Source organism: Aythya fuligula, chromosome 23 (genome assembly GCF_009819795.1).
Source record: "Aythya fuligula isolate bAytFul2 chromosome 23, bAytFul2.pri, whole genome shotgun sequence".
Lineage (NCBI taxonomy): Eukaryota > Metazoa > Chordata > Aves > Anseriformes > Anatidae > Aythya > Aythya fuligula.
The window spans coordinates 43,006-66,015 of NC_045581.1; the positions used below are offsets into that span (position 1 = coordinate 43,006).

The 23,010-nt window shown below is 39.0% G+C and overlaps 1 protein-coding gene across 1 annotated transcript in view; it reads left to right on the forward strand.

Annotated features, from left to right (window-relative positions):
* RLF (RLF zinc finger) overlaps positions 1–23,010 on the forward strand; it is a 53,557-nt gene that overhangs the window by 25,002 nt on the left and 5,545 nt on the right. Inside the window, 4 exon segments of the mRNA XM_032202441.1 lie at positions 1,649–1,781; positions 6,245–6,447; positions 13,698–13,834; positions 20,657–20,798. Of these exon segments, the coding sequence (XP_032058332.1) occupies positions 1,649–1,781; positions 6,245–6,447; positions 13,698–13,834; positions 20,657–20,798 (615 nt within the window).

Below are 23,010 nucleotides of genomic sequence, written 5' to 3' on the forward strand. Positions count from 1 at the left end.
TTAAAGGTCCCTTCCAACTCAAACTATTCTAAGGTTGTATGATTAAAAGTACTGCCAACTCTAAACACAGCTTGTTAGAACCAGTGGATATTGTCATGTATCAAATGCTCTCTCAAACTTAAAACATGACTGATGTCGTGTGTGACTGATGGAAGGAATGCTTTTACTACATGTGTAGTCACAAATTGACTACAGATAGTTAGGTAGCTTCAGTTTTGTCAGTTCTGGGGAGATCTTGCTCAGTGGTACTGTAACTTCTTCAGCGCAGGTCAACACTGTGTCAGTTTTCCTGCTAGAAACATTAAATGCTGGAATTCAATTCCAGTTAATTTTCTTGTGTGTTGACATAACCTTTTCCCGTGTTACTTCTATTATTCTTCCCTCAGATTTCCAGAATTAAAAATGGTAGGGCTTGATCTCCCTGAGGATAGTACAATGCAAACAGGTTTCATGGATGAACCTCTCTGTTGGAGACCTGCTCAGTGTGCTGTGTCTGAGTCAGTTTTCACAGCATCAAAACTATCAGGATTGGAAATACTTGGATCTTAATTTGTAAATGTGCTATGCATGGATTAGTTTCCAAGGGAGTGGTGTGTCTGTATAAAGTAGAAATGAGTATTCATCTTGATTAAAGAAGTTGTTCATGATCCACTTTGGTCAGGATTGCAAGTGTTGTACAGCAGTCTCTGCTGTTTATGTTGTGCTCTGTTTTCTCTTTAAGTTCCCTGAGTCTTCTCACATGTGTAACCACCAGGAAATCTACATTTTCTTATGACCCCTCATCTGCCTCACCCTTTTGGCAGATGAGAGTCCTTTCTGAGCCCCTTCTGGTGCATGCTGTTCCTTCCTTAAAGATGTTTTTTTCCTCTCGCTTTTCTCAGACTACTGAGAGACAGCTGAATGCTGGCAGCTCCCCCTTCTTCTGCATTAAATTTTAGGATGATTTTTAATCATTGCTTCACTGTCCATCCAAATCAAATCAGCTAAAATTTGTGTGCTGCTCTCTCAGAACCCTTCTTCTGCAAGAAGGTGAAAACACTTGATGGCACTGGACTGCCCTGTCAGAGGGTACTGATCAGAAGAATGTAACTGTGAATTTGGACTTTGTACCAAACAGCATGCTTTAATATCTCTCAAAGAAATAAGTCTTCTCTCACTATTGCTTACAGTAAATATAAAGTCTGAGGCTCACAATGTTTTTTTATTCATTTTGAGAAGTAATTAGTCTTAATTCCAATTTCTCAGTTGGCATTATATGCTTTATTACAAAACCCTTCATCTTTTATGAAAAAAAAAATATATTTAAAAGCTAGAAAGTAGTGGTAGACTTAAAAATGAGGAAATTGTTACATGCATGCATGAAGAGACATGAAAATTGCAGAAGAGTTACAACTGCAGAACAGTTGTTTTTTTGAGCTGTCATTACAGCTAAGTTTCTTTATATGGCAGTTGGGAAGCTTTATTGTAGCATTAGAGAAGCATATATGAGAAAGGATGTGTTGTGAAGACACCAATGCAAGCATGTCAGAACAGTAATGACTTAGAAGAATAGTGTAAAATTATCTGTCCTAGTATTTTATTATATTTTAATAAAATTTCATTAAAATGTTTAGCAAAGATTTCTAATGATTTATTTTTCATGTTGTAGGATTCACATGATGCTTTACTGGAATTTGGGAATAACAACCTCCAAATACTGGTGGATATCACAAGGGAAGGAGTGTGGAAAAATCCAGTTCTTCTTAAAATTCTATCCCAGCAACCCGTAGAAACAGAGGAAGGTAAGCATATGATTTCGGAGATGAGATGGGATTATTAAGAGAGAACTTGGTGCAATTTCGGTGAGGAAACTGATTAAAAGTCAGAAGGGAGTTGCAGTTTAAATTGCTTTGTGCAGTAGTATTCATAGGCTGCTAAATAATACTTATGATTGAAACTGTCTCACTAGCACACTGAATCCTCTCTAACATATCTCCACTTGGGCTATAGCACAAATATTTTAGTCTATTTTTTAAAAGAAGCATTTCTTTTTCATTATTAAAAAAAAAAAAATTTTTTACTCCCTAAGGTGCTTTGTTCTGCATAGCTGTGATTTTGAATGATTTCCTGAGTGGTTCACAGGAAGGAATAGTTAATGTCCACATCTTTCAAAGGCAAAGAAGATGCAAGTAAAGTGTGCATTTGAAGGGGAGACATGAGTTTAAAGGTTACCTTTTCTTAAGTTTTGGGCTGGGAATCTGATTGCAGTTAGACTATGGATGTAATATCTTGAATCCAAAAAAAAATGAGGTCAAAAAAAATAACTTTAGTGTAATTTCATGTAACTTTCTAATGTCTTCTCTTAAACTCTACATTTTAACTCACTGAATTTTTTCGTACCTATTAGTGGTACCGAGTACTTACAGATATTTCTTATAGTTGTTCCATTACGAGTACACAAGACCACAGTTTATCTTGGTGATATTCTAAATTAAATTAAAAATAACAGAGGGGGACAAGCTTAAAATATTTTCCTTAAAATTAAGGTACCATAAGCAAGGATTTTTAAATCAAGCTTTCTTCCATATCAGAATTCTTCTTCCTGGCTTTGGGTAGCCTCTCTTTGAGTTGTACTGTATTTGCCAGTCTTCACTTAAAGTATAGCAGAAGCACTCAAACTCCAAAGACTAGTTAATCCCATCTCTAACATGTTTTGAGGAGAATTATCTACCACTAATATTCTGCTTTGGAGCTTTTCATTACTAGTATTTTTAGGACATCCGGTTGCTGCTTTTAGTGGATTTCTGCTCAGACTTGCATTTCAAAATTTGTTCCTCTTACTGAAGATAATTACATCCTGAAAATCTTCAGCTGTTTTGTTCAACTGTTCAACAAGCTTTAGCTGTAGCAAGCCAAGATCTGTTCTGGTGGACTAATGTGAATTCACATGCTTCTGTGTGGACTCCTTTATAGATTTAATTGCATCTTATACACATGACTGATTTTATCAGTGGCTGCTACACTTCATTCCTTTGCAAGAGTACCTTGTATTTCCTGTGATGTGGTTCAGAGTACCTCTTGTCTTCAACAGTAACAGCGTAGTTCAGTCCTTTGTCTTTTAATTTGGAATAAAGTTTCAGCAGACAAGAAATGGATTGTTTGACACATCCGTGACTGTTGAATTGGGCTGGGTGTAGGTCCCTCTTCCTGAGAAAGTGCAGCAACCTGGAATTTATTGATTTCATTGAGTTCTTTATTTAATGAATGTTTGTCTATTTAGCTGGAGCTGAATTTGTGCCCAAAAGAGGTGCTCTCATTTGAGTTTCTTTCATGTGATGCAAGCAGAGGCAACAGGACACTGGAGCTATTCTGGAAATTTTGTAGCTGCTGAGATGCATTTTCACATAGTCTAGAGTAGATGCAGACATGCTTAAACAATCTGAATATGACTTCTGAATCATTTTTTTAGACCAGTCTATCAAAGCAAGGTTTCTCAAGTAAAACGTAAGGTTAAAGAGGTGACGGTCAGAACTGCCATCTTAAAGGCCAGTTCTAAGAGCCCAAATATCTACCTAAAATGTCTATTCTCACTAGGTGTCTTTCTTCTGTGGTGATCTTGAAAACCTTATTTGTGGGTGGTGTTTTTTTTTTTTGTTTTTGTTGTTGTTGGGGGGAAGGGGGATGCTTGCTTGCTTTTGGAATATCTTAGAGTCAACAAAAACGTCATCCTTGTGGCCTGTTACACACAACATAGCTTTTTAGACATATCTGAAAGGTCTTTCTACAAGCTTTCCGAACTTACTATCCTTGCATCCAAACAAGGTATTTCAGATACTGAGTGCTTTCAACAGACAATACGTGTAACAGTAAGTAGTAATAGAGCTTGTGTGAAAAGATAAGCACTGAAAAGGCAATGAGTGCCATGTGAGATCTCTCCTGTTCTTGCTGTTCTAGTTTGCAGCAAATATGCAAAACTGGTAGATGAAAGAAGTAGTGTTATTAGTAATGGAACTGGGAAAATAGTGACAGAGAGGCAATGAGGATATTTAATAACTACAGATACAATAGAGTAATACTGTGGTACTTTAATTATGTAATTCTGTGCGCTTATGTTATGGAGGAGACAGGTTTAAGTTTAGTTGCTTTTGTTAACTTCTTAGAGTATAAGCATGTTGAACAGGTGCTGCAAAGTTGCAGGTTTTTTTGAAGAGTATATAACTGTGGGAAAGACAACATAGGCCATAGGATTCTCCAGAAATTGTAACCAAATATTCAATAACATTTTAAAACAATTTCAGTTTTTTTTATGTGTATATGTATATATATATGTGTATATATATATATATATATATATATATGTATATATATATATATATATATATACACATAAAAAATAAATCATAGAGCTCTAAAATCCTATGGGGGGAAAAAAAGAACTAGATTTGAAGGCATACATATACTTTACTTTTCATCTGAGAGATGAATGTGTCAGATTTGTATACCCAACACAGTGGAGCGAGACAAAATGAAAATTTAAAGAAATCTTGCTGTATGTGCCAATAAATTATGGTGAGGAAAATCTTTTTTAATCTCTTAGACTGTGCTGTTAACATATCTGGTATATCTTTTCATCATCAGACAAGTGTAATTCAGTGACTTCCACTGTTAATACTAAAATATCAACTGATCCATGAAGTTCTACGACACCATGCTTCATAGACTCTTGTCAGTTGTTTTTCACTTCGATTTCTTCCTTCAGTCCCTTCGTTTCTCTGCTTTAGGAGGTCAGATTCTGCTGTAATAGACTTTCTAGAAGTCAAATGATATCTAAGCTGGAATTATTCTTTTTGCCTTGTATAGGACATGATTGGAGCATAGATTAAACAATTATAAATTACCTAGGTATCTGCTGGATTACTTTAATCCATTTTTATCTTCACAATCATTATCAGGTCAACACCTGTATCTGTAATACAAGATGGAAATCACTGATCTGTTTCAAATTTTTCTTTCTTCATTTAATTCTGTCACTCGTTTGATCTGTTTGATGTTCTTGTATGGAAACTTAGTATTTTCTGACTGCTGTCTTCTGTTTGATAGAGATAGTAGGAGTGAAAATACACTTCTTACAGGCCACAACAGGAATGACAGGTTTGAGTAAAGGTACAGAAGAAAGAGTTCTAGTACAATGTTTTTTCAGTTGTTTTTAACCATTTTATCCTCTAGTACAGCAGCAGTTTCACGGAATATCTTCTGAAGTGTTGTAAATGGATGCTACTTCAGTCATCTAAAATTAAATTTGTTTAAATACATCTGATTCTTAAGATCTCTGTGATTACATGCAGTGTAAGAACATATCGACTCCTCTTAATTTTCAAGGGTCTTTTGAAATATGTACATATCTGGAGACTGTCAAGGTGCCTTTGTATTAATGCTTTGTATTAATGTTTTTAAAGCTGGGAATAGCCCGTAGCTGTTGAGAAGCATACTGTTTCTTCAGCAAAGGCAAAATACATCTTAAGTACCTGGAAAGAATCAAACTAAATGGTGAGGTTTTCAACCAGATGTCTTGAACTAATATAAAAATGGCTTTAATTCTGAACTCAGCTTTTATTCGGTTTTAAACTTCATTAAATAAATTTTGCTAACCAATTACAAAAATAATTGAATTTCTAATATGGAATTATCTCACAGTCTCTTGTAATAATTAGTTGTTTGGTTGATCTAGAGTATAAGCCTAGCGTGTCTCAGATACTGTTCTTCAAAAGTACCATAAAAACAATATTTTCTCTCTGAAATTCATTCTGCATATTTTGGCAATGTGTTTAACAGATTAGGTGGAAAAGTCTTTGGTTGAAATATTATTTTTTTTTTTTACTTTTATCTTGTAATATGATGCTACAATTAAAAGTTGAAGACGCTGAATCTCAGCTTAACTAGTGGTATCTTGTTCAAAATACCATATAGTCTGATTAGTGTCCTTCCGTCACTGCCATGGCATAATTCTGTATTGCCTTGATGAATGCAATCATTTGATATGATTTCCACCCCCCATTTTCTATATCCCAGCATTGTGTCCCTACTTATTTGTTCTGAATGTGTGTGGGGAAAAAATACTACATTTATTGCTATGACTTCTTATCACACCCAGTGTTTTTAAGAAAGCTTATAAAAATTTGTAATAAAGTGTGAATGTAGTGAAACAATTTCAGTTAAGTGTTAGTTGTTATATGGTATATTCTCAAAGCTTTTTTTCTTTTCATAGCTAATAAATTGATTACACGAGAAGGACCTTCCTTTCTGCAGATGCGAATAAAACATTTGATGAAGTCAAACTGCATCCCACAAGCTACTTCCTTGTCAAAATTGTGTGCAGATTCTCCTGAAATTGCAAATGTTTCATCTTTTCGCCAAGCCTACATCACATGTGTGTGTTCTATGCTGCCTAATGAAGACTCCATTAAGGAGGTTAGTAAATCCATAGTCCCTTTTAATGTGTATCTATTAAGTATCTTAGAATTTTGTTCTTTAACTTCAGTTCTCTGTATTGCAGACATAAAGTGTTGCAATGGAGTTGCAAAAGATAAAATGATCTATTAGAGACTGTAGTAGTAAAGAACATTTGTATCAACCGCTAGTGTAGTTATGAATTGTGTTACTTGTCTGTGAGGTTAGATGTATTTGAAGTCTTAAAATAAATCTTGTAACTTCAGTTCCCTTTGTAAGCAAAATACAAATGTAAAGCTGTCCTTTCTGACTCCTACCACTGGATTGTGTCTCTAAGTACCACATCCAGCCTTTTCTTAACCACCTTGTTGTAGTTTAACCCAGACAGCAGCTAAGCACCACAGAGCCATTCTCCTACCCTCCCTTTCTGGGATGGGGGAAAGAATCAGAAAAAGAAATGAAAGCCTATCAGTTGAGATAAAGACAGTTTATTAGGACAGAAAAGAAAGGAAAACAATGATAGTACTACTAATAGTAACATGTACAAAACAAGTGATGCACAATGCAGTTGCTTACCACCCATTTGACAGATGTCCAACCTATTCCCAAGCAGCCAGCCCCCCCATATTAATTGTTCATCATGATGTCAGATGTTATGGAATACCCCTTTGGCCAGTTTGGGTCAGCTGTCCTGCGTCTGTCCCCTCCCAGCTCCTGCTGCACCCCCAGCCTGCCTCTTGGCAGGGCAGAGTGAGAAACTCAAAAGTCTTTGGCTTAGTGCTTAGCGTAAGCACTGCTCTGCAACAATTAAAACATCAGCATGTTATCAGCACTCTTCTCATCCTAATCCCAAACACAGCACCCTACCAGCTACTAGGAGGAAAATTAACTATCCTAGCCAAAACCAGGACACACACCCAGGACAGTGACAGTACCACCTCCCTGGGAATCCCATTTCAATGCCTAACCACTGTTTCTGAGAAGAAATTTCTCCTAATATCCAAACTGAACACAACTGGCACAACTTTCATAAACTGGGTTTATGAAAGGCAGATCCTGCTTGACGAACCTGATCTCCTTCTATGACAAAGTGACGCACTGGGTGGATGAGGGAAAGGCTGTGGATGTGGTCTACCTTGACTTCAGCAAGGCTTTTGACACCGTCTCCCACAGTATTCTCCTCAAGAAACTGGCTGCTCTTGGCTTGGACTGGCGCACGCTTTGTTGGGTTAGAAACTGGCTGGATAGCCGGGCCCAAAGAGTCGTGGTGAATGGAGCCAAGTCCAGTTGGAGGCCAGTCACTAGTGGCGTCCCCCAGGGCTCGGTGCTGGGGCCGGTCCTCTTTAATATCTTCATCGATGATCTGGACGAGGGCATCGAGTGCACCTTCAGTAAGTTTGCAGATGACACCAAGTTAGGTGCGTGTGTCAATCTGCTTGAGGGTAGGAAGGCTCTGCAGGAGGATCTGGATAGGCTGCACCGATGGGCTGAGGTCAACTGCATGAAGTTTAACAAGGCTAAGTGCCGGGTCCTGCACCTGGGGCGCAATAACCCCAAGCAGAGCTACAGGCTGGGAGAAGAATGGTTGGAGAGCTGCCTGGCAGAGAAGGACCTGGGAGTGATGGTGGATAGTCGGCTGAATATGAGCCAGCAGTGTGCTCAGGTGGCCAAGAAGGCCAACGGCATCCTGGCTTGTATCAGGAACAGTGTGACCAGCAGGGCTAGAGAGGTGATCGTCCCCCTGTACTCGGCTCTGGTGAGGCCGCACCTCGAGTACTGTGTTCAGTTTTGGGCCCCTCGCTACAAGAAGGACATCGAGGTGCTTGAGCGGGTGCAGAGAAGGGCGACAAAGCTGGTGAGGGGCCTGGAGAACAAGTCCTACGAGGAGTGGCTGAGGGAGCTGGGCTTGTTCAGCCTGGAGAAAAGGAGGCTCAGGGGTGACCTTATCGCTCTCTATAGGTACCTCAAAGGAGCCTGTAGCGAGGTGGGGGTTGGCCTGTTCTCCCACGTGCCTGGTGACAGGACGAGGGGGAATGGGCTTAAGTTGCACCAGGGGAGTTTTAGGTTGGATGTTAGGAAGAACTTCTTCACTGAAAGGGTTGTGAGGCATTGGAACAGGCTGCCCAGGGAAGTGGTGGAGTCACCATCCGTGGAAGTCTTCAAAAGACGTTTAGATGTAGAGCTTAGGGATATGGTTTAGTGGGGACTGTTAGCGTTAGGTCAGAGGTTGGACTCGATGATCTTGAGGTCTCTTCCAACCTAGAAATTTTGTGATTCTGTAACTTGAGGCTATTCCCTTCTTGCTTTAAAATTATCCCCCTAATGTAATTTCTCTCTTATCCCTTATAACTTATCATAATGTTATATGATATTAAAAAAAAAAAAAGTGGAAGGCTTAGGTTAGTGGGAGGATGTTTTTTATGATGACATAGGTATTGAAATATCCTTGTAATGTTAAAACTTCTTCAAACTAAAATGACGTGGTAGACAAAGTCAAGATAATTCTTACATGGTTGTATGTTCTGTATCACAGAATGTTAGAGATTGGAAGGGAACTGGAAAGGTCATCTAGTCCAGTCCCCCTGCCAGAGCAGGAACACCTATTTCAGGTCACACAGGAACACATCCAAGTGGGTTTTGAATGTCTAGAGAAGGAAACTCCACAACCCCCTGGACCAGTGTTCTGTCTGTTCCAGCCTGTTCCAGTGTTCTGTCACCCTTACTGTAAAAAAAAAAAAAAAAAAAAAAAAAATTCTGTTTCCTATTTAAGCAGAACCTCCTATGTACCATCTTGCACCCATTGTCCTATCATTAGATGTCACTGAGAAGAACCTGGCTCTGTCCTCCTGACACTCCCCCTTTACTTTTTTTTAAATATTAATAAGGTCATCCCTCAGTCTCCTTCTCCAAGCTAAAGAGACCCAGCTCCCTCAGTCTTTCCTTGTAAGGGAGGTGCTCCACTCCCTTACTCCCTTAATCATCCTTGTGGCTCTGCGCTGGACTCTCTCAAGCAGTTCCCTGTCCTTCTTGAACTGAGAGGCCCAGAACTGGATGCAGTATTCCAGATGTGGTCTTACTAGGGCAGAGTAGAGGGGGAGGAGAACCTCTCTTGACCTACTACCCACACCCCTTCTGATACACCCCAGATGCCATTGGCCTTCTTGGCCACAAGGGCACAGTTGCTGGCTCATGGTCAACTTGCTGTCCACCAGGACCCTCAGGTCCCTTTCCCCTACGCTGCTCTCCGACAGGTCAGTCCCCAACCTATACTGGTACCTGTTCTTGCCCAGATGCATGACTCTACACTTGCCCTCATTATATTTTATTAAATTTCTCCCTGCCCAACTCTGCAGCCTGTTCAGATCTCACTGGATGGTAGCACAGCCTTCCAGTGTGTCAGCCGCTCTCAGTTTAGTGTCATCAGCAAACTTGTTAACAGTGCGCTCTATTCCTTTATCCAAGTCATTGATGAATATACTGGAATATATATATTAATATATATGAATATATTGAATGTATATGGGATTATTGGACTAGATGATGTTTGAAGGTCCCTTCCAATCCCTAACATTCTGTAGTAGTACTGATCCCAGTACTGACCCTTGAGGAACTCCGCTAGATGCAGGCCTCCAAGTAGACTCTGTCCCACTGACCACAACTGTTTTCTTTTCACCAGCCAGTTCACAGTCCACCTCACTACCTGATTATCCGGATCCCACTTCCTTAGTTTAGCTGCAAGGATGCTGTGGAAGATGGTGTCAAATGTTTCACTGAAATGATGGTAGACCACATCCACTGCTTTTCCTGGCTCTGTCTTCATAAAAGGCTATCAGGTTGTTCAAACATGATTTTCCCCTTGCTAAAACTGTGTTGACTGCCCCTAATGACCCTTCTATCCTTGATACGACTAGAGACAATGCCACGGATAAGTTGTTCCATCACCTTTCCAGGGATGGAGGTGAGGCTGTCTGTTCTGCAGTTACTTGGGTCCTACTTCTCGCCCTTTTTGAAGACTGGAGTGACATTTGCTTTCCTCTAGTCCTCAGGCACCTCTCCCGATGCCTTATCAAGGATGATGGAGAATGGCCTAGCACTGACTTCCACTAGCTCCCTCAGCACCTGCAGGTACATTCTATCAAGACCCATAGATTTATGGATGTCCAGATTGCTTAATTGCTCTTAATCCAGTTCTCATCAACTGAGGCAAATTCCTTTATCCTGACTTCCTCTGGGACCTCAGGGATATGGAGCTCCTCAGGACAGCCTCTGGTATTATAGACAGAGACAAAGTAACTTTGCCTTCTCTTTACCTTGTCTTTATCTTCTGTCACCAGGGCACCCACCTCATTCATCAGTGGGCCTACATTGCCTCTAGTGTTAGTTTTATCCACAGTGTATTTGAAGAAGCCCTTTCTGTTGTCCTTGACCCCTCTTGCAAAGTTTAATTCTAAGGAGGCCTTAGCTTTCCTAGTTGCCTCCCTACATCCTCTGACAATAGTCTTATATTCCTCCCAAGTGGCCAGCCCTTCCTTCCATGATTAGACTCTCCTCTTCCACTTGAGTTTGCCCAGCAGTTCCCTGTTTAACCATGCAGGTCTCCTGTCCCCCTTTCTTGACTTCATACCTGTTGGGATGCTCTGATCTTGGGCTTGGAGGAAGCAGTCCTTTTGAATACCAACTATCTTGGGCTCCTGTACCTTCAAGTACCCTGTCCTATGGAATTTCCCCTTTTTCAATTGCTTGAAAAGGCCATAGTTGTCCCTACTGAAGTCCAGTGTTGCGATTCTGCTTGGTATTCTGTTCCTGCCACACGAGATCCTGAACTCCACCATCTCACGGTCACTGCAACCCAGGCTGCCCTCAACCTTCACCACTTCAACAGCCCTTCCCTGTTAGTGAGGACAAGATTCAGCAGCACTTCTCTCCTAGTTGGCACATCTATCATGTGCATCAGGAAGTTATCATCAATACACTGAAGGAATCTCCTAGACTGCAGATGGCTGGCTGAGTAGGCCTTCCAGCAAATAACAGGGTATTTGAAATCCCCCCCCCCCCCCCCCAACATCCAAGACCTGTGATTGCGGGGCTGCTATCAGCTGCTTGTAGAAGGCCTCGTCACTTTCTTCATCCTGATCTGACACCCACAACAGTATTCCCCATGCCAGCCTGCCCCTTAATTCTCACCCACAGACTCTCAACTTGCTCCTCATTTGCCCCTGGGCAATACTCAATACAATGTAGTTGCTCTCTCACATAAAGAGCAACTCCGCCACCTTGCCTTTCTAGCGTGTCTTTCCTGAGCAGGACATAACCATCCATGACCACATTCCAGCTATGTGAGCAGTCCTACCATGTCTCTGTTACTGCCACCAAATCATAATCTCCTGACCAAACCACAGATTTGTAACTCCTCCTGCTTATTCCCTTCACTGCATGCATAGGTAGGTGTACAGGCACTTCAAGGAGCGAGCTGAGCATGCCAATTTCACCCTAGGAAGGTGGGAGGCCTCTCAGTCTTCATGAATACTAGAGCACTGCCCCACTGGTTGAAGTCCAGCTACAACTCCATCCCCCTTCAAATCTAGTTTAAAGCTCTCCAAATACAGTAACTTAGACGAATAGCCTGGCATCCTTCTTTACAACAGAATACAGGAAAAATGACAGCATTTTTCAATAGGAGTAACTGATGGCCATTAAAAATGTGTTTTCTGGTGTACTGTAGCCTGATAAACAATAAGTAGGTTTTAAGTTTGTAGTTTTAAAAGTGGCAATGTGTTTTTCAAACTGCCTAAGTTGAGAGATTTGTTTATTTATGGGCTTTTTAGAAACTGAGCTTAGTCTCTCAAGTGATGCATATTCAAGCAGATCACAGGCAGTCATGTCATCTTCACATTTGTCGGAGCAACCTATTCCATATTTGCATGCACTGCCAATATCTGTTTTTCTAAAAATGAAGACCTGGAAGATCATTGATGTATCAGAACACTGCAACCTCTTGGCATTACTTCAGAATGTTTGCTGTGATACTGAGTGGTACAGTGGCAGTATATAATTGTGGAAATTATCAGAGATGAAAGTTGGGGCCATATAACTTCTTCCTAATTTGCATTACAAAATACGCTGATTGAATTTGTGATTTCTAAAGAATAAGAATAACTAAGTGAAGTCGCAAAAGAAGACTATGAGAAAATTGGAGTTATCCAGTTGAGACACATTCAGTGACTTTCCAAATGAGCTGAAAATGTGTACCTGTGAGCACCTAACAAGCATGAGAACATAAAAAAGGGTATTGCTTGCAGAGATGAGAATTAAGGGGCTGCATTAACATAATCCCATACATCTTAAAGTACATAGTATATAACAGTTCTCTACAACAAACATGAGAGTGCTGATCAAAGACTAGAGCTGTATTTTTTCTTGAAGTCCTTTTTTCTGCCCTATAGGGCTACTCAGAGTTTTGAATGTAATCTTTTTCTTGGCATTCCTACTGGAAGGAGAAGCAGGGGTTTGGTATTACAATAAGGCAAGAGTCTGCAGTTTGCAATGTTTTTTTGTTTTGTTTTGTTTTCTTTTCTTTCTTTTTTTCCCACTTGCTCTGTAATTGCAGTGTTAGCAGTCTAGGAGATGGCGTTGCTCTTAGCCCTTCAGTTAAGTGTACTTTTGAACAATACAACAAGAACTAAGCAAGGAGCAGTTTTCTGTAGCACTCCCAAGTTTAGGGCTTGGATATAGGACAGAAAATAAAGGGTAGGTTTGTGACTGTGGCTTTGTTAAAGAGAGGCTTGACTGAGAGAAGAGATTGACTCCTTTGAATAGGAGCATCTGTAAATCCAGAACTTCAGTGGGCTTTTCTCTCTCTAAACACTTAAATTTTTAACATCGTGTTTTGGAATGTGATTGTTCAGAATTAATGGTTATGGGCAAAGAGGGCAAGAGACTTGCTTTTTCAGATCTCTTGACCTTTTTAGACCTGGGTTTTAATTGTCAAGAGGAAAACAGAAATGTTTTCAGAGGCAGAGAAGTTGGGAGTTGAGGTAAAGTGTTGCCTTTACGTAAATATTTTGCTGAACTGTCTGAAATAGAAGATGGTCCTGAAGAAAAGTAAAGGATAAGAACTAACGTTTTATACTGTTCCATAGCTTAAAGATGTGTGAACTCTGTATTAAACAGAGACAGTGTTTTGTTCATTTGTGAGACCACTTCCTTTAATACAGTAAACCTGCATTTCTTTTGTAAACATGTTCAGAAATGCCTCTTCTACTTTTTTTCAGATTGCAAAGGTGGATTGCAAAGAAGTACTAGACATCATATGTAATCTAGAATCTGAGGGACAAGAAAACACTGCATTTATTCTTTGTACAACATATCTTACTCATCAGCTTCAAACAGCAAACGTGTATTGTTCTTGGTAAGTACTAAGTATTACTGACTTTTTAACTTAACTGTTCTTTTCTTCACTGCTTACTGTCTTTCATACAAAAGAATTGAGCTGGTCAAGTACAAAAAATATGTAGTGAAATGAATGTAAATTTATTTGAGAAGTTCATCAGACTGAAATACTTTCTAGATAACTTATGACAACATAAATAGCTCATCTTTAGCCTTGTTAAGTCATAGTTGCAGGAAGAGAGCAGTTTGTCACCAAATGGCTATCAGACAAAAGTAATGTCAAAATTGTTCAAAAATAAAACAGCACTTGTATTGTTGGCATTGGCAGTAATGTTTTGACAATGTAGTATCTCTGTAAGTAATTGTCGTGGTTTAACCCGGTCAGCAGCTAAACACCACACAGCTGTTCGCACACCCTCCCCCCTCCCTCTCTGGGACGGGGGGAGAGAAATGGAAAGTGAAGCCCATGAGTTCAGATAAAGACAGTTTAATAAGACAGGAAAATAATAATAATAATAATAATAATAATAATAATAATAATAATAATAATAATAATAATAATAATAATAATAATAATAAATTTTATTATTATTATTATTTATTATTATTATTTATTATTCAATGATGATAATAGTACTGCTAATAATAATGTGTACAAACAAGTGATGCACAATGCAATTGCTCACCACCTGCTGACCGATGCCCAGCCTAGCCCCGAGCAGTCCTGCCCCCCTCCCCCGGCTAGCCACCTCTATATATTGTTTAACATGCCATCAGATGGTATGGAATACCCCTTTGGCTAGTTTGGGTCACCTGTCCTGGGTCTGTCCCCTCCCAGCCTGCCTGTTGGCAGGACAGAGCAAAAGGCTGAGGTGTCCTTGGCTTGGTATAAGCACTGCTCTGCAACAATTAAAACATCGGGGTGTTATCAGCACTCTTCTCATCCTAAGCCAAAACATAGCATTCTACCAGCTACTAGGAAGAAAATTATCTCTGTTCTAACTGAAACCAGGACAGTAATGCTGGAACAGTGCTGTCTGGATTAATATTACACACACAAACTTCGTGGTTCCACAAAGCATGTTGTAATTCAGTTCCATTCTTCACTCTTGAATAAACTCATAGGAGTTTGATACTTTTTTTTCACTTCTTCCACAGAGAGATAAGTAGTAGGAATTGTGAGTCTAAAACTTCTCTACTCCCTTCTCTTTCTAGAGATACAAAACATTTTTGCATCTGTTTCATCTGTGGCAAGCTGATAGAATTAAGTAGGGATGCTGTTTTCTGCCCCTTATAAAATGGGTTTGTAGCTTTGGCTTCTGAAGCATGGCTAAATGTGTTTTTCTCCTGATTAAATTATAATCTCGATAAAGTCTTGCATTATCAAACACCTCAAATGTATCTTGGATATCTGAATGCAGTGAGCTGTGGTATTGTTCATTCACTCACTTCATGTTTTAGAACGATTAAGAAAAGTTTGCATAGCACTTAACTGTGAGTGGGAACAGCTGTTTGTTCAGCCTAGTCCAATCATCTCTACAATAAAGGTAAGAGAGATTTCTGCTTCAGGCCAGAAATATCCATTAGAGCAAAAATCGTACCTTGAAGAGAACAACGTATTATTGGAAAACTCAAAAGAACAGAGAATCTACCATGCTTCGGAGCTCTAAAGGCTGACTGGTTTTTGCTACTTAAATGTGTCATTAGAGATGGCTAGAACAGGGAGCATGCCCAAAGGACGTTGTCATGATTCTCATTAAGCCAGCAGATACAAGGGTGAGATACATCACATGATCTGTTTTTCAAATAAACAAAATGAACATTCTTTCTTTGGACAATAGAACATTTCACCTGAGACTTACTGAACAGTTCTATCTAAAAGCTGCATTCCTAGGTGCAGATTAAGACTCCAGCTTCAGGTATAGCTGAGACTTGTAAACCCTTGCTACTGGAGAATAGACTTCAATGATGTACTGTTTAGAATAACATCCCTTCTTTGTGACAACAGTGTGAGTAGTTTTTTCTTGCAGTAACAAGTCTGAGCTGTAAGTAGCTAGAACTTGAATGAAACTTTTGGGTCCCCTAATTCTAATATACACTTTCTCTTGACTAGCAAGTCAGGAGAGAACACTGCAGACTTCTAATCTCCTTGCCAGTCAGGCCCATGATGGCCCTGACTAAAGATACGTCTACAGCTGTAACATACATACGTAATTCCACATCAGCTTTAAAGTGGTTTAGTCTAAGTGACAAGCAGTAAGTCATGAAGATACAAATATAAGTACAGTCTAGCCACACAAGTACATTCCTACTTAAAGAAGGTGTTAGGCAGCTTTCCTTTCTTGTGGTGAGGTCATATCACTATGTCTTCACTGGTGATAGTAGTTGTTAAAACAAAGGTGTTCTTAGATCCATCCGTTCCACAACTGCCCCTCTGCTGCTGACTGAACATAATCCTTAAGTTCCAGTTCCACCCACCCTTCTTCAGTGACCAGACAGGAGAATGAAAGTGCGCGTAATCTTCTGTGTAATACTGAAATTGTGCAAGGGTATACATTCAAACTGTATGTAGTACTGTGTACAACAGAGTTGTGCACAACTGATGCAGTCCATACCCATTAAAGAGAAAAACTTCCAGGTTGCTGGAGCCAAGAGTGAAGAAGCCCACCTTCTGATGGACTTCTGTCTTTTGAAAGTGATGTAATGATTTTTGATCATCGTGATACTTTGACCTGCAGGTTGTACCTCTAAGCCCCATTTCAAAGTATGGTTGCATAAAAACACAGATGCTTTGCTGGTATACTGCTGTTGGATGGAGTGGCCTTTTATATTGGTCCCCACCCCATTCCCTTGCAGTATATGCAGATATAATGATTATTTTGACATAACATAGATGAATTCAACTTGCTGATATGGCGGAAAACTTCTAATTTAGATGACTACTTTTCTGTCAGATCAGGCAGCTGAACTGATTAGGGGTCAGACGACACACTATAGTTGTAGTGGATATTACGGCTCACAAACATGAGGAGGCACTAGCTCCATACAGACTCTGGTGTGCACCAGAATAATTGCAGAGCTGATCTGAATCAGTGTCCTGGAACAGAGATAAGGTAATGTTGCTTTCTAATCATTAGTAAATTGAATGAGCACAGTCAAAAGCATGCCAAATATCAGAGCTATCTGGAAGGACAGTGTACATTATATGATGCTGCTGTGATATGCATGTTTAGTCTAACTCTACAACTCAAACTAATGTGGGGGAATGACTTACTAGAGTTTGCTTGCCAGACATTATATAGGCTCATGCATAGTAAAAAGATGCACTTAAAAATACTTGGTAAAAATGAATACATAAGCCGAGATACTCTTTTCTGTGACCAGCTGCTGTTTTCAGGGGGCAGCAATTGCTCAGGTAAATCACTTCAGAGAAGGTTCTGTCTGGTTCAAAAAGATAGGAGTGTAGTTGAAAGGTTATTTAACTCTCTGATGCCTGATCTACTGATGATTGGGACTCATACTTTTTCTATAACTGTCATTAACACCATGTGTATTTTCATTGTTAACAGTAAAATGTAATTTTTTGTCACATGTATTTAATCATAATTGTGCATGATGGTGTTTCGAGTCAATAAACATTATAAGTTTTGATCAGTTTTCATAGCATATTTCCGGTGCATTATGCAATTTGATAGGACAGAACTGAGTGTTGGTACCTAAAACATTTAATAGATATCTTTGAGAGGGGAGCAGGGAATAAGGAGAGCAGAGGCCCTTTGATACAACATAGTTTTTGTTTCAGTGTTCCCTTTGTGTTGTTACAGATTCAGTCCAACAGATAAGCCCTAGTATATGGTCTTGAAAATGTCCCATGCATCTGTAGAAAATCTTGAAATAAAATTGTTGTTTCCTGCAGAATTTTCTGGAGCACTTCTTGATTTTACAAAGCACCAGCACACTGAAATATTTTCCACTGCCCTCTAGCTGGACTTGCACTGACACTGTAAGGCTTGTATTGCTGTCAAACAAAATCCTGTGTGCTGCTAGCAGCCCATTCCCATCGTCTTTATCCATATCTTGCTTTATGCAGTATGAGAATGAACCAGCATAAGTGATGCAGATTGGCAGCATTCTGGTTTAGACAGAGGAAAAAAAGGATATGCTGACAGCTGTGAACAGCAGGAGGAAAGTGAGATTACTTTTGATGGTCTATTATTGTGGATGATACTGAGACAAGATTAGTAAACCGTGCATGTGTGTAAATTAATACTGGTAGTGTGAAGCTTCATTTCACAGCTGAAGATGAAGACAGACAGGTTTGTATATGGTCTCCATCATGAAAATTGGGAAATTTTGCAGTGATTGTTGCTGATGATCATAGAATAATGTGTAATGCTACTTGATTGCTACAAGACACTTGATTTCCATTTCAGTTGGAGGTATCTACTGTGTTTGGAGCTTTGTAATTAATACTGCTGTGGGAAATAGTTCTGAGCTACTTGACTGCCTTATTCTCAAAGGAGTTGGGCATTCATGAATCCATGAAATAACATAATCTTTAGTGTTAACATGAACAATATTCAATGTGAACTGCAGCTAAGCACAGTTTCAAAAATTTTTCTCTTCAGTCTGATATGCTAGCAAAATTTTATTCGTCAAAGTTCCTAGAGATACCTGTCTGCAGTTCTTTCTATTTCCTGTTGCTTCCCCCACCTCGAATAAATTTTGAAATAGAAAATTGCCCAAATACTGAGTTTTCTTTTTGTGCCTTTCATATATATGAGCTTTCATATATTTGAACACTGAGGAATATTCTAGGTCACCGTTCTTAAGGACCCCTTCCAGCAGTCTGCTTTAGCTTTGCAGAAAGCAGGAGCAGGATGAGAAAAGGAAAAGGGCAAACACTGAAAACTTGTTCCTCTGACAGAAACTCTTAGGAGGGATTATCCAGAGTCAGTCCCGTCTTTCGGTATTCTCCCAGCTGAATAAATGCACAAAATGGTCTTTTGATAAAGCATTTCAAGTTGTTTTGTATCAGCTGTGGTAATGCCAAGTTTTTTGTTTTTTTTTTTTTTTTCTTTTAATACTTTTATTGGATTCTGTGAGTTTCTCAGTCTGGCTTTCCTTCATACAGTTTCCTTCATAAGTTTCATGTAGTAAAAGTCAGTAGAAAAAGCTGTTGATATTTTGGGTGTCAAAACAATGTCTTTTTCTTCTCCAGTTCTGTTTTGGAATTTAGTTAAAACACCTTTAATTTTGCTGCTTACAGGCTAGTTCCTTGTAGGCCTATCCATCTACTCTGTTCCCTTTCTAACAGAGAAAGGCTGTTAATGACATTTCTAAGCTTCCTTTTTTAAAAATCTGTGTTACTAGTAAATATTGTGTGATTGTATGCATTAAATATACCTCAGGTCAAATCACTAACAAGGCCTCATTCACTTTTGCTTGGCCTAGTGTTCTAGAGTACAATTGCAGAATTCAAAGAAAAACCCTTGCTAATATTCAAAGTTTGTGTGTGTCTTTGTAATCTTGTTTTGAACTGACCTTTTATCTAGAAACATTTATGTATAATTTGATGCATAGGGAGTTAATTTAGCAAAGGTGAAATTTGCTCCAGTGAAGAACCAGAATAAAAACTTTTTTCAAGTAGTATAAAAGATACAGCTCCTATCACTGTTTAATTTTCCATTTCTGTGGTGCCCATCGTGGTGGGAAAGCAACACAAAGTTGATTGCAATGTGCAAGTGCTGTTGCCTTGATTATAATAAACTGCATAAGAGAACAGCTCTGTCCTTGAATGGTGTGAGCAGTTACACACACAACTACTCAAAGACAGTAGACAAAGCCCTCATCTTAAATATTATAGAATCATAGAATCATAGAATATCCTGAGTTGGAAGGGACCCTTAAGGATCATCAAGTCCAACTCTCGACACCGCACAGGTCTACCCAAAAGTTCAGACCATGTGCCTAAGTTCACAGTCCAATCTCTTCTTAAATTCAGACAGGCTCGGTGCAGTGACCACTTCCCTGGGGAGCCTGTTCCAGTGTGCAACCACCCTCTCTGTGAAGAACCCCCTCCTGACGTCCAGCCTAAATTTCCCCTGCCTCAGCTTAACCCCGTTCCCGCGGGTCCTGTCACTAGTGTTAATGGAGAAAAGGTCTCCTGCCTCTTGACAACCCCTTACGAGGAAGTTGTAGACTGCGATGAGGTCTCCCCTCAGCCTCCTCTTCTCCAGGCTGAACAGGCCCAGTGACCTCAGCCGTTCCTCGTACGTCTTCCCCTCAAGGCCTTTCACCATCTTCGTAGCCCTATTATCATTTATGTAACACTTCAAAGTGTGTTCTGCTAGAGGTGCCTTGAAGCACTGTATCAGAGTGGTGTCGCTGGAATGCACGTGTCAGCATCTAAGCCATTTGCCCAGTGGAAGAGAACTGGTTACGTTGCATTTCATCTTGCTTATTCTAAATTTCTATCTGGAAAGTTAAGACTTGCAAGTGTGGGTGGTTTGGTTGGTTGGTTGGTTGTTTTTTTTTGTTTTGTTTTGTGACTGAAAAGGGAATCTATGCAGCTGTAGATGTCTGTTAAGCAAGGTATATCCTCTTGTCTTTCCCCATTAGCAGGAGATACACTGTGCTTTGATCTGATGAATGTTTGGAAATAAAGCGTGGTAACTGTTACCATCAGTATTTCTAAGAAGTAGAGATGTGATTGAAGTGTGTACTGTTTTTTAATAACACTTGAACTACTGTGGTGTCAACTCTGAACTGCAGTGTATAGGCTATGGACAGATTGTGCATATCTGTAATGTGCTTATGTTTTGCTTTAAATTCTTTGCAGGGAGCTGACACTTTTCTGGAGCAAATTGCAAAGAAGAATAGATCCTTCTTTAGATTCCTTCTTGGAGAGATGTCGTCAATTTGGCATCATTGCCAAGACACTGCAGCATTTATTTTTCTTAATAAGAGTCATACAATCTGAAGTAAGTTTCAGTCCAGAGGATTTGGACGCAGCCAGAACTGTTTAGATGTATTTACTATTTTATTGATAATTCTGCTGAACTGCTATAAAAAAGAATCTAGCTTATTTTCAATGTTTTGGCTTTCTGCTTAGGTGCCTATTAGTTTTTTAATTAAAAAAAGCTTTCTGATAAAAAAAAAAAAAAAAATGTTGTCAGTTTAGCACATTGTTGAAGTGACCTTTGATAATTTCAGAATGATTATTACTAATTTGATTATTTGATAATTATAAAATTATTAATAATTGTGATTTTAGAATGTTTATTACTCTAAAATTACAGTTTCATAGTATTTTGCAGACAAAGCGTAACTATATTTTGATCTGATGCCTGTTGGTTGTTGTGCCTCACTCTTGATTTTTGCAGCATCTCTAAGAGATGAAGACTTGAATGAAATGTAACTTTCTTATTCTGAGAAAATATCCTCATCCTCAAAATCTGTGATGCAGTAATATCTGCAGTTCTACCGTCTGTTTTGATACCTATGTTTAGACAGTCACAGAAAGGTTCAACAGAGGTTTAACAGCAATTTTAAAAGCCTCACAAACTCTTCTTGAGAAGCAATGGAAAGACTTAAATTTCTACATCTAGCAGGAGGTCAATCCAGTATTACTGTTCATGAGCATAGTAGGGACAGATATGGTTGCTCAGGAGACTGTTTCTGTCTTCCTTTGGCTGCTCTGATGTTTGAACTGAACCTGCGGCTACTCGCTGTATGAGAGTAGTTTCAAGAGCAATTATGAATGAAAATTAATCAGGAATTTCTTACTATAAAAGGAGGAAAAATAAGCCAGCTGGTTTTCAGGTTAAAAAATAAACTAGCTGGTAATACGTCTTTTATCCTTTTAGTAAAGGTATTATACAGATCTTAAATTAGATATGGGATTTTTCCCTTAGTAATGTCACTGTTTCCAAAAGATTTCAGATATTTCATCATGAAAAACAGCATAGCTTGGCACATGTACTGTAGAATTTGTCATGTGAACTTCAGTTGCACGAGTCCTTCAATTAACAATGCATTCCTAAATTTGCCTTAGCCTTTCATTTCCTCAGACTTTTTGCATTATTATGTGGTCATAAGTTAAGTCAGAGTTAAGGCATCAAAATGGATTATGGATAAAGCAGACAAGGTTCTGTTTTCTAATTAAATTTGTTTGGCGTGAGGTTTGTTTGCCTTGGAGTCTCTTTCATTGACTAGAGTTACTCCTGTGAACCAAATGAGTTACCAAGTGAGATTTGATATGACAAACAAGTATCAAAGCCCTATTTTCGAGTCAAATGAAATAGAAGTCAGAAAGCTTGCATGATAGTCCTTCTGACAGAGCAGAGAGGAGAATATGGAACTCTCATTTGGCAAAGATTAATTCTATTCAGTTAATGAAAGTGCTTTGCACAGAGAAGTCTTTGTTCATAAAGTGGGCCTTTCACACACATTTTAAAAGCAGAGAAAGTGCAGTTATATAAAGTATACTTCATTGTAATACATACAACAGTTTTTCACCTCTTGAGTTTCCTTTTAAATATCGTTAGATTGGGAAAATAACTTTTTACTGCTGTCAAGCAAATAATGATGCTATTGAATTAAATTAGTATTGCATGACTATTGCAATACTATTAGTATTGCGTGCACTGCATAAGCAGTGCATGGTGAGGGTAAGACCTTGCTAATTATTTTCGCTAGTTCTTAGCTTTTTTGGCATTTACCAAAGCTCTTTTGGCATTTACTCTCTGAGTTGATGTAGGTGTAGTCATGTTAACCACTTGTCATCTCTACGCTATTCATAAATAAGTTTTGTACAATTAATAACTAATTACTTAATGCACTCAGACTTTGTTATGTTGAAGAGCATGATTTTGTCAGCATTTGGAACAAAATGGCTTCGATCTTGTCTATGCAGAATTTAAAGTTGTTGTGTTTTTTGTTTTTTTCTTTTAAATCAGCATATGGGTACTGATTTTACATATCCTCCTAATAGTACTGAACAGTATTTCAAAGTTACATAGACTTCTTAGAAAATGTTTGAAGTTGAAATTCCAGTGAACTTCATCAGGAATTTTTTTTGCTCTCATACTGCTTATGCTGTTGAAGGCTGTTTTTTTCAGGGTGCGAGTGTACATTAATTTCCTTATTACACGTTGACAGATATTGTGAATTAATATCCTGTGTGGATACTGC